The 12,955-nt window shown below is 43.5% G+C and overlaps 1 protein-coding gene across 4 annotated transcripts in view; it reads right to left on the bottom strand.

The window, feature by feature from the left end:
* LOC146967037 (sodium channel protein type 5 subunit alpha-like) overlaps positions 1-12,955 on the bottom strand; it is a 468,832-nt gene that overhangs the window by 90,382 nt on the left and 365,495 nt on the right. For all 4 annotated transcript variants that reach the window (XM_085763726.1, XM_085763723.1, XM_085763724.1 and 1 more), the window contains 2 exons: positions 8,580-8,702; positions 4,629-4,904 (listed from right to left, as the gene is read on the bottom strand). In XM_085763726.1, coding sequence (XP_085619852.1) covers positions 4,629-4,904; positions 8,580-8,702 — 399 coding nt within the window. The remainder of the gene's footprint in view (positions 1-4,628; positions 4,905-8,579; positions 8,703-12,955) is intronic.

Here is a 12,955-nt window from a genome sequence, read left to right as displayed (position 1 = left end):
AAGAAAAGTGTAAAATTCCCAGAAAGGTAATTTGTTGCTTCAATCCATCGGATTCTGCGTTTGCGGCCATCCAGCTCTCTGTTCACACGGTTCCAGGGAGCCATTCCGAAGGGCCGCCACTCCGAACGTTTACTTTAATTTGTCGGAATGCCGACCCTTAATTATTTATGGGAAAAGGGTGCCATTACGAACCTGAAAGAAAGGGTGCCATTCCGAACCTGAAAAAATCTTGAATGGTTTACAGCACGGAGTAAACAAGTCTAATTGCGGTGGTAGCATAGTGGTCAGAGCATTTGCTTTTGACGCGGTGGATCAGGGTTCGACTCCCGGGGGAGATACATATTAACTGCGATTTTATTGGCCTCTACCTAACCTTTTTACGAAACTTAACCAACTCCTTTCTACATTGCCTAAACCTAACCAAAGCACAGAGCAAGGACATTTATTTTCAGCAGGAGTGCCGCGGCTGCATCAGACCATGGATGTAATGCATCAGACTCGCACCTGGGTGAAACTTTGGAGGCGGAGGGGGAGGGGGAGGGGCCGGTCGGGCGCTGTCCCCGCGGCGCATCGTGTCAAGCCGGGCAGGAAGTCAAACCACGAGAGAATCCGGTCAATTTTCAAAATAAAACACATTCGGAACGGCGGCCCCTCGGGAAGTTCGAAATGACGGACCTTCGGGAATTTTCGGACTGGCAGACCGTCGGAATGGCGGTCCTTTGGAATGGCGGTCGCCCCCCGTTCACACTCTCCATGGTGGAAACGACTACAATGCCCAGCTGCTTTTGACATGTGGCCGGCTCCAGGCCTTTGTGGTGAGTTTCTAGGAGCCTGGTGATGGTAAGTCTTGATGGAATGCAATATGCTGCTTCAAGTAAATTAATCAGATCTCAATAACCTTTTCCTTCACCTATACTGTACTTGTGGGCAGTATATCCATCTCAATCATTTTGCAGATTCCTTGGGTAATTTTCTTTGCCTGCTGTAATTGCAGCTGCTCCATGGTAAGACTGAGGTGATGCAGGTTAAGAGGAGCATTCATTAACGTAAACCAGGGTCGGATGTATCTTGATCAAGAGGTACATCATTGAGGTCATTGTGTTGCACTTGTCCTACCACATAGCAAAATTCATTGCACTGCTTCAAGACAAACTCTACGCATCACAACTTCCCCAGACCTGCCAACATGTACGCATTTTGCGTACTTGTCACGCATTTTGACCTCCTAGTACGCTTGTACGATTCTATGTCCTAAAGTACGCATATTGTTTGATCTCGTATTTCACCAATTTTCAATCAAGTTGTCACCAGCCTTGTTGTCACTGAAGATCATGCTCCGGTGCCACACAGATCTGCGCATAAGCGGTGTGCTTTCGGCCAATCAGAACGCTTCATTTTCACTCAGCCACCCGCCCTCCTGAGGGCTTTAGGCTTGGGTGAAATGGCAGAGCCGCGCGACGCGGACATTTAACCATATAAATGACGGCGCTTTGCGTGTCATCATGTCAGCGGACTGCTTGGTGTGTGTGTGTGGCTGCATTATCACTGCTGACTTCCAAGCAGCTGTTGTTGTTGATGTTTAGTGCTACCTGGAGCAACAACAACAGTCGCTGCAGCTTCTACTGAGAGCGGGTCAGACGTAACGCACGTGAGACAGACACACGGACCGGCTGCGCAGATGTCGCGGACATTGTTAAACTTTTCACACTGATGAAAAAAACTACCGTTGTGTTGTGTGACGGCAGATACAGAACCAGGTTTAAAGTTAGAGAGGGAGAAGGAGCGAGGTGAGCGAGGTGATGAAGGGAGGGAGGGAGAAGGAGTGAGGTGAGTGAGTGAGGTGGGGGCAGACAGGCAGGTGAGGGTGGGATCAGGGGAGAGAGGCTGGTGAATGAGAAAGGCAGATAAGCTACAGTATTTTATTTTTGACCAAATGTTCTTGTTGTTGACTTATGGATAATGAATTAATTATTGTACTGTGCTATTATAATGCAGTGAAATTTTGATATCATGACATGCTTTACAATACTGCAATAAATGTCATGGGCTTGTTATTAAGGTAGCCTAATGTCATATTATAATATTATGACATCCCTAGCAAAGCACAAAGAGTAGAAAAGTAGTAGAATGATATAGTTAATCTACAGTAAAATTGAACGTGGGTGAAGAAATAGAGCATTTTCTAAAACTTTTTTTTTAATTTTTCTCCGGGGGGGGGGGGGAGGGATAGTACTAAAAAAAAATATTTCAAGGTTGGCAGGTCTGCTTCCCTTCCCCATCCCTTGTCAATACCATCTTTATGTACCATTAGGCCTATTTCAATATTAGCATTAATGAAATGTTGACCATAAAGTTGATTACACATTAAAGGGATAGTTCACCCAAAATTCAAATTTCACTCATTATCTACTCACCCTCATGTCGACTAAGGGCTGGGAGAAGTTTCAGAGTCCTCCATGCCTTCTCTGAGTTACAGCGGGGCTCCATGCAGCACTGCATGTCCATATGACGGTTGTGAATGGAGCTCACTTTTCTTCGTCCAAAAAGACACACCAAAAAACATCCAATTCAGCAAATCGCGCAAGATTTGGATGGAAGGCACGGAGGACTCTGAAACTTCTCCCAGCCCTTAGTCGACATGAGGGTGAGTAGATAATGAGTGAAATTTGAATTTTGGGTAAACTATCCCTTTAAAGCATCAGAATTAATGAATAGATAGATAGATAGATAGATACTTTATATATCCCGAGGGAAATTCAGTTTGTAGGGACTGTGAAGTTGGGTTATTTGTGCAAAAACATAAAAATGCAAAAATGTAAATTAATGTAATACTTATTAATATCGAGTCTTACAAGCAGTACCGGTTCACCCAATACGCACACTACGCACGTTGCGTAGGGCCCCGCAAAATAGCAGAGGCCCCGTTAAAAAAAAAAAAAAAAACTGACGACGTGACCGTCCGTCGCGCACGTGTAGCCTACCGGATTCCCAGTACAGCCTAGCAAGACAGCGTTTAGCACGCCACGATGAAGCGGAGTTATCCCTCGGGGAATTAGGGGGAAGAAACAGCTGACAATGACCTGCAGGAACAGCAGTCAGGTAACTCTCCTCTCCGGGTGAGAGAGTGGGAGGGAGGGAGGGACTAGTCCGTGTTTGACCTGCATTAACAGGGCGGTGGGCCCTGGGTGAACCCCGGTCTCCGTGTGCGTCTTGCTGGCTTCTATAATTTTAGTTGTAGTGTAGTTACAACTGCACTTATACAAAATGGAAAGCAATGGATAAATATTGACTAAGATTGAATTTTGTTTGCTTGGATAGCCTACATGCAAATATAGATGCAGAATCAAACAAAACTTTTAAACTATTATGACAATGGTGCTAAAAATAATAATAATTATATAATAAATAATAATTACATAATTACCTACATTTGAAGTGAAAGTAAAACAAGTGCAGCCAATTTGATGGAGCTGAATTAATAGTAGCTTTATCTAGAGATTTATTTAATGGTGAGTTTTTTCAAACATTAACATGTTTACATGCATTGTTACATTTAGTTTGATTTGATTTGTTCTGAATTTATTCTTAGTTAGATCAACACTGCAATACGTTTAAAGGGGGGATGCGTGGAAACACTGGATGTCAGGTGCGACTGTTGAAAATTTTTGGGGTTCAGTTAGGATGGCCCCTTAGCAGAATTTTGCCTAGGGCCCCATGGAGGTCTGAACCGGCTCTGCTTACAAGTCTTATTTCACTAAACCAAATAAAGATGTCTTGTTTTTCCTTAGCTGTACCACTGAGACACATCATTGCATCAGATGAAAAAATACATTCTTTACTTAAAGGTATAGTATGTAGGAATTCCCCCCATCTAGCGGTGCGGTTGCATATCGGAATGTATTCTTTATGTTGCATTCACGTGAAATCGGGCAGACGTCAGACAGACAACAGACGCTGCATGTAACAGGATAAACAAGCGTCTATGTAAACAAGTGGTCCACCAGCAGGAGGCAAAACAATACAGGCGTGACAATATGTTGTCATGGTGATGTGGTATTGTTTTATCGTCTTTCTCTGGTGGAGTAAAATGACATCCGGTTGGTTTGCCAACGGCTGACTGCACCTGAATGCAACACCAGTGCCTCCATCCTTCCTCACACTACACAGTGGTGACAGTTTTAACAGGCCGAACCCACAGCTCCGCTGAGTTTCCGTGGTTACCTACGGCCACGCTGCCACTCAACGGAAAAAATGGCGATGCAACATGGCCGCCTCGGTTCGGTGCATCGCCCACTTATGTATTTATAACGACTTGTAACAACTCATTCTAAGCTACGAGAAAGCTTTCATTTGTATGCGGGTGTGATTCCACTTCAGTGAAATACGTATTTATGAAAGACATATTTGATTTTTGCTAATAAAAAGCAAAATACGTTACATACTGGGGCTTTAAACATTTCTGAAACAAGTTTATGTTTCATTTAGAATGCTGGTCTATTTGGATTATTTCAAGAAAACAAGTAAAGTAAAGTTATACAGTAGTCAAAAACACTAGATTTTGCAGTGACAGTGTGTTTGGATAATTATTAAACATTGCTTTTAACAGGTTTCACAAATGAAAAACTCACCACTTGTAGCAGGGCTAGGTATCCCGCCCCCACATTGTCAAAGTTGACCTTGACCTTTGTCCAGTAAAAGGCTGAGGTGTCATTGAGTGCCTCGCACTCTGACTTGTTGTTGATGAAGGAGGCATCGTAGATGTGGCCTGTGCGGTTGATGCAGCGGCCAAACTTCCCAGCAAACAGATTCACGCCCATGATGCTGAAGATGAGCCAGAAGATGAGACAGACCAGCAGCACATTCATGATGGAGGGAATTGCCCCAATCAGAGCGTTTACCACCACCTGGACCAATGGACACACACAGGTTCACTTTCAAACCCACAGTGCTTTCCTACATGTTGTGATTTTAATCTCTCAGGAAAACATCAAGTTCTGCCGGGCAGACCATCTCTGTCTACATGGAATCAAACCCACGATCTTAAGGTCAAGACAGAGCTGATCAGACAGACACATGATCATCTTTCACTGAGCTCCAATATGGAGGAGCTGTAACCACATTAATGGCGCATTTCCACTAGCACGGCTCGGCTCGATACGGCTCGGCTCGGTTTGGTTGTGTTTCCATTACAACCGAGTATCATTAGTGCCGCCGTGACGTCATTTACACGGCGCCGAGCAACGCTCTAAACTCTGTACATATATAACTTTAGCAACATTTGAAACATTTTCAGGCGAGAAAGTAGTCGTTTAGATCCCCAACGTGTTGAAAATCTGACAAAATACCAGCCGTTTACAATTTTGTTTCAACGAAGTCGGCATCACTAAAGCTAGCCGTAGTGAGCAACGCACTTCCGGTTATTTTCACAAAATAAAACACCCGTTGCCTTTTATCATAAGGAAAGTCATCACAATAGAATTGGTGCTTTTACTTTGTAAACAGGAAGTGAACCTACCCTCGCTGTAGCTAGCTTTAAACCGCCGTTTTGACTGCTCTCGTCCCGTTAACGGCATTTAACCGTTCAATATACCGGAGAGTCTTGCCAGCTCTCAGATCGGCCTGGTTCATTGTAAAACATTTATTTATTGATGTAAATGTGGTGTTTTCTGTGCGTACAGACCCCAAGGCAGTGCTGCTGTTGTGTTCCACCGGGGCGAGGCTCGTAGGCTGGCCGGCGGAGCACGTCAGGAGCCGGGCTGCTGCCTCTATGATGTCGCGGTCGCTGCTCTGACCTGGAGCTTCACTTCTCCGAAAAACATCGGGGCAAACTTCTAAACAGCCGTCGTTTGGATAAACTAACCGCACATTGGGGATCTAAACAGTAACTTTCTCGCATGAAAAAATATTAAAACTTAATAAAGTCACGTAATAACAGAGCCAGTCTCAATATTAGAAATTCTCTGGTAATAACCAACAGGCTTCAGCAGGAACATTTCTGTACACTCATCGGCCAATCAGTGGAAGGCAGTCGGCTGACGTCACGTTTTAGCAACGCTTCGGCTCGCTTGGAACCAGGGCTGAGGTGATACCAAAAGTGTACCTGGTTGCAGGTACTACGTGCTAGTGGAAACACGCAAATAGCGCGCCGAGCCGAGCCGAAGCGCGCTAGTGGAAATGCGCCATAAGTCACCTGTGTGCTGGTGTTTGTGTGTGTCTCTTTAATCACATGAAGCTACCTGTATGTGTTGGTGTGTGGCTCCAGATGGATTGTTTATAAACATGTTAATGAGCTCCAGGTGTGAAAGTATGCCTGAGCAGTAGACGTTTGAAAAACTCCAATGATTGTTCTTTTTCGCTCTTTTTTTTCCGCCCGTCTCATTGACTTCAATGCAATACATCACATAACACAGACAGTTAATGCAGATCCAACAAAGCAATTCTTGACTTGTGTAATTGTCAGATTAATCAAACATTGTCTGCATTATCTATATTAGTTGTATCATCCGTTATCTGTGTTTTTAGCTAGGAGTGAGCATGTGCAGATATTTTAACTAATTGAGTGCCGTGCTCCTTTCCAAAGTTTTAGTCAAGTGTACCGGCAATTTAGACCATTTTTGGCGATAAACGGTTTGTGGCAAATGGCCACAAACCGTTTGTTTCTACGTGCCTCCGTTCCTGAGAAAACTCAAGCTAAACATGGCTGGGTTTCACCAAAATCCCTGCTTTTTTTCTAGAAAAGGAGATAGAGCGTCTTTTATGAAAGGTGCTCTGTTTGTGCCTGTCGTTCTTCTGACACTCGCATTTCTGGATCAAAGGGCTCGTGTAAGATAAATATATACAACAATTGTTGTTCTATTCACAAATCCACCATCGGGGGGGGGGGGGCTCTAAACAACAATAACACAGACGCACCGTGCCGTGTCACAGCCTCTCGCCGCGGAATGTGATGGTCTCTGGGCCAAAGCAGGTCGGGAACACCAGTCCCACCGGTGGTCGCGGTCCTTCTGTGGTACGGGTCGGTGCCGGCGGCCTGCTTTGGCCCAGAGACCATCACATTTTACCGCGGGAGGACCTTGGGGAGGACACGGTGTTGCTCCAGATGAAGACCGGGCGGGACTGTCGGCTGAGAGCTTCCTGTTTCGGCTCCGAGCTGCTGGAGCCTTGCGGGTGAGAGCAGAGCAGCTGTGCTGCATCCACATGCAGAACTTGGTTTGCAAAAGTTATGATAAAAACTTCCAGATCGTGAGCTGTCATGAGTTTTTGATCGTCATATATTTCAGTTCTGCTCGTCGTAGAGTCCCCAAATTTACACATAAAGGTGTGTTAAAGTGTCTATTTTCATAATTTAAAAAAAAAGCAAAAAACATAAAATTATGTTTTTGGCACTCAACACATGGGAACGAAAAACGAGAAATTACGTGGTTGGCACTCAATGAGTTAACAAATCAACACTTCTTTTTCTCATTTCCTAGTTTCCTCACTGTGAAGTTTGTGCAGTGACACTGTAATACTGATGAATGGGACAGAGATATGAGTGATGGTGCCTGGTGTTTGTCCTCCTGGTCACAAAGACTTGCAGACAAGTTAAAATACTGGCTATGAAAATATCACAGTTCAGTATACAAATGCTCTATTTTTTCTGAAGGAGAGAACATCTAAGGAGGAATAAACATGAATCAAACCCATGGGGCCCATGCTGAAATTAACCAATCAAAGAATAGAAAGGTCAGAATGATGTGAAGGGTGAAGAGAAGATGAGATGAAAAGTGAGATACACTGTTAAAAAACCGATTCAATGAGATGGTGTTTTATTCTAAACACACCTAGGCACAAAAATGTTCCTAGCCACTTGCACTGTTATAGGTATAATAGGTTTTAGTTACTAATATAACCCAAAAACAAGTTGCAAGTTTTATTGAGAAATCTGCGGACCTTGGTTTTTACTCTTTGAGGACAGTAGTTGCTTTACACAAGGACTTTTAATCCACTTACAGTTGTAATAACCTTAAACTTCTTTTAAAATTCACTTCCTTCATTGCCTTTAAATAATATGACAATTTAAAAAAAAATTGGGAAAAAAATGGATTATTTTTTCAGTTTTCTTTTGATTTTGTAAAACAGAGTAGCTTAGAAATCTAGCTGCACCCTAGCGGCAGCAAATATATTTGCTCCGTAGGTGGGTCTAGAAACGAGCCATAGGAACTTTTTGAGTCTCGAACACCGTTTGTGTTCATCAATCACAGCGCTCTATCTGTTTAGAGAGTCGTTGGGCGGGCTTAACGCCATGACGACATACATTTTAATTGGCTTGTCAGGCTAACGTCATCCTGCTCTTTTCTCTGATTAGTCGTAGCGCTACCCTATTGCGTGCAGAGACAGCCTTCATCCCGCCCCCTGGATTGAGCCGAGGTCTACCGGTCGTGCTATACATTTGAATTATATAGTCTGACTTGTCAGGCTAAAAACAGAGAAGAATTAAATCAAATCTTCTGTTGAGAAGACATGGCATGGCTGGGTTTAGTGTAGATGATGCTGAACAGATGCCCAGGTGAGTGTGTTTTGTTAATACTGACTCTTACCCTCATGCCTTCAAATCGAGAGAGGGCTCTAAGGGGCCGCAGGGCTCGCAGTGTCCGCAGCGATTTGATGGCTGCAAAGTCTGAATAACCCAATGTGTTGGCCACCAAACTGACTAATGAGACCTGGAGGAGAGAGAGAGGGAACAGATAGAAAAAATAGAGAAACATGTTCATAGACAGAGACAGAAAGGGAGAGAAACAAAAGAGAAAAGCAGACAGGACAGTTAAATTCTAGCCTAATGAAATAGACAAAGTAAGAGAGGGAGATGATTGATCATGGACCAGCCAATCACTGCATTAGTTGAATTATCAGATGATTCCTGCAAAAAAAGAAAGAATGAATAACCTGTGAGGAGAGGACTGTGACAAATCAATCATAAATTGAAAAACACACTGGATTTTCACCTGTAACAAAACTGTGAAAAATAAATGTCATTAGAGTGAGGAGTGAGACTGAATATTCAGTATCAGATCCAGAGGATAATCAGTTTGACTGTTTTATTTACAAAGGTTTGCGTCATGATGGCTTTTTGAAAAGAGAAAAAACACAGTGTTGTAACCTTTAGCTTATGTTGAAGCAGGAAGATTAATGTTTTAATTTTCTTTTTTTTTTAAACATTGAAACAGATTAAATATTGGAGATTTCAACAGCTCAAGACCATGTTTTTAATGTAAATTGTAAATTGTATAGTAAGGTTGTAACTAAACTTTACACTAGGATCAAACTGGTGTAAGATTTTTAAGTGGCTGCAGAAGAGGTATTTTCCTTTGTGTAGTCTCATATCTTTAACAATGGAAAAAGTGTCTGAACAATCTTGATCATTGGACCAGAGTGAGCACCAATAGTTTCAACTAGATCCTAAACAGTCTCAGGTGTTGTCTTTTTTCCAAAGCCAGAATGACAAAGATACCACATCAGATAAAATACCAACAGCATTTCTGAAACCCTCTACTGCCACCCAGCTAGCCTGATGGTCATAATGGAGCAGCAGGTATCAGGGTGGTGGATGGTTGAGCTCCAAGGTTCTTACCCTGATACCAGCGAAGCGGGACGCTGCACGGAGAGGACGGAGAGCCCTGAATGTCCTCAGTACCCGCATGGTAGTGATCTGGTCCACAGAGATGAACTGAGCCAGCTGACCCAACACTGATATCTATGGAGTGGGGGTTAATACATTTCTTCACATGATATGATCCAAACATTATATATATGGGTGATTCCTCAATTGTGTTTTTTTCTATTTCAAACGCTTTCTTAGAAAGTCTGGACTGGAAAAAAGGTCTTGGAATAGCTTTGATTGTAATTTTGACATCATCGATTGTCAATGACGTGTGATGGCAATTTTCACTTTTTGAAACACAAGTTAGTTACAAGTTTTAGACTTGCTGGCAGCAAACAATGTACACTAAATATGTGTAAGTGAAATGTTGTATTTCTGAGCTAAAATATCCAAACAGTAACTTGTTTGGTAATGACACCTAATAAACATGCTCTTAGATAAGGATGCATAAATCTTCAAATGACTCACATTTGTTGAGATCAATAAAGCCGTTTTCCCACTAAAATTAGCGGGTCGACGCATGTTTTTTAAACACGGGTCGACCCGCTAACAATCGGCATTTGGCCCCTTTCCCATTGACCAAAATGAGCCGGGGAGGTGTCAGACGGAGCATAAACCAGTCGTCCCGCTTTCATCCACGGTGCAAGAAACACCATGTCATGCCACAGCCGCCCGTCGCGGAGTGTGAGGTCCGTCCGCCGAGGCAGACGAGGCGTCTGGCTGACCTGGAGCACCAGGACTGCGGAGGACAGCGAGTCTGCCGCGGCCGTATGACGGACGTCCGCATCACATCAGTTAAACAGACTGTCACTTCTGTTTTTTCAATTTTTTTGGTCAGTGTTGTTTGATCTAGTCTCGAATGCGAGCAGGGCTTTGTTTTATTACGTGATATGAGATGCGACTGGCATGATGACGTAGCGGCATGTAACGCTCAGCGTCATCACGTAAATTAGCGAGTTGACCCGGGTCTGGCGTTCCCACTGCAAGCCGATCGGAGCCGAGCCAATTGAAGGCGATTTTAACCCGCGGCGTTTGACGCGGCTTGGTGCGCCTTTCTCACTGCCACCAAAAGCCGATTGTTAGCGGGTTTAAGCGGGTTTTTTGGCCAGTGGGAAAGTGGTATAAGTCATGATGGTACCCCTGGTACTTTCAGTTGCAACAACAACAACTGAATAGGAGTTGGAAAAACCTTAACTGGTCTAAAACAGTTGGCGTGACACATGTACTGGGGACAGCCATACTGAACCAGAAGAAGAAGACATTTCTTGTTGTCCAAATATAAACCAAGTGAATTAAAATATGTTTCTTCAAGTTATGTGACAATTTGTAAGCTTGTCAAGTTTTAATAAATTTACATTACCACTTTAATATGAAGAAGATATTAAAAGGTCTGTGTTGTGGACAAGCCACAACATAGAAATTAAGGCGTATTTGGATTCAGAGTCAAAAAAACGTTCAAATGTCATAATTAAAACACAATTCTTTTTTCAGAGCTTTAACAATTTAGCACCCAAAAATGCATTTTTTGTTGTTGTTTTTTTTATTCAAGATTTTACCCTGGGAACAGACTTAACTGAAGAATCATCCATACACAGAATTTACATTAAAGTCATCACGTTGTTCCATTCCGGAACATGGGCTTCAACTGTCAATGATTGCACCAGTTGTTCTGGAACAGGGAGTGATTTACATCAGAGATCGGTTCGTTTGGTCATAATATGTGAACCTTCGTGCTGAGATCACTTGGGAGAGGTGGTCTCGGCTCGTTTCCAATCGAGCCCTGGAGCGGTTCATTTGCAGTGAGAACACAATCGACACAGAAACCGACACAACACAATACACGCTGCTGGTCTTCAGTGATTCTCAACGACCAGGCGTGCTGGTTCGGTTCCAGGGTGCCATTCCGAAGGGCCGCCATTCTGAACGTTTACGTTCATGTTTCGGAATGCCGGAAGGGACGCACATCGGCATCTTTTATGTCTTATATATTAGGCCACTGTACATTATAAGCCGGCCCATGTTAACCGACTGTATCGTCCACCACACACCAGACGCGCCGCAGCGATCGTTTCATCTCTATTTTCGGCGAGCGGTCGCGTCAAGCCGGGCAGGAAGTCAAACAAAGAAACACGAGAGAATCCGGTCCTAACCCAGACCTTTCAAAATAAAACACCGTGATTGACACCTTCGGAATGGCGGCCCCTTGGAAATTCGGAATGACAGACCTTTGGAAATTTTCGGAATAGCGGTCCTTCGGAATGGGGGTCGCCCCCCGCTGGTTCGTACTGGCCCACTCTGATTCAGGCCGAGTTTTGGTCGAGGATCACTCCGGTCGCTTCTTTCTTTTCTTTTCTTTTCTTTTTGCTGTGTTCGGGTCGGATTAGGGCTGTAAAAGGCTACACAGAAGACCTGGATTGGGTCTGGTCTGGGCTTCAACAGCGGTTTGGATCTTGTCGGATTTTAATTTTCATTGGGCTCTTTTTTTTTTTTTTCTGACCAATAAGAGAAGAGTTTGTTAGCACATCACATTTATTTACAACTTTGTACGGTTTGGAGCTGTTACCATGTGTGAACACAAACAATCCCCAAAAAAGAATGCAACAGTTGTATCGGTTTAGTTGCTGAATTGGAGCAAAGCAGGTGTGAATATAAGTTTTTTCTCAACCTCTGCTTTATTTTTGTTGTGTTTCTGTCGTATTTTGTCAAATACTGATTGATCCTTCTGTGGGGAGAGGAGATTCTTCAGAGTGGAGCTTCTTTCATGGAAAATGGAGCAAGTCTGGGGGATGCCATCCTGTTCCAATAAGTGCTTTCATGGTTGCTGTGCTGCTAGTGGTGCAAAGATGAAGGCTTGGAAGTGGAGATGGACTATGGGTCTTTTCTGCCGTCTTTTCTGCCGTCAGTCATCATAGGAAATATCAACTCTCTGCCCAACAAGAGTGATGAAGACATGGAGATATTTACCATGTTTACATGATGTTTTTTAATTCGGAATTAATTATTCTGAATTAAAGCAGAAGTAAGCGATCCGGTGGTTTTGGCTAACTTCTTGTCAGCCGATGGAGTTAGCAGTCCCCGCCCTCGTCCCTACGTCACCACATTCATGCGCATCCCTTGGCTGCACACACAGAGAGGACCGCCCCTTTATGCCGTTCCCTCTCATTGGATAAAGGTTGTAGGATACAAGGAAAGTTTTCTCCTGGGCTTACAGCAGAGCAGAGTGACTGACAGACCCGTGTTTCAGACCAAACACTCTATATAAGTGATTGCTGTCGGAAGATAGAACTATTTAAGACTTATATTAACACAAATATT

The sequence above is a fragment of the Trachurus japonicus genome, chromosome 20 (assembly GCF_045865225.1).
Source record: "Trachurus japonicus isolate A0001 chromosome 20, Traja_1.0".
NCBI classification, from domain to species: Eukaryota; Metazoa; Chordata; class Actinopteri; order Carangiformes; family Carangidae; genus Trachurus; species Trachurus japonicus.
The sequence above is the reverse complement of the archived record's forward strand: the minus strand, read 5'-3'. Positions and strand labels throughout refer to the sequence as shown.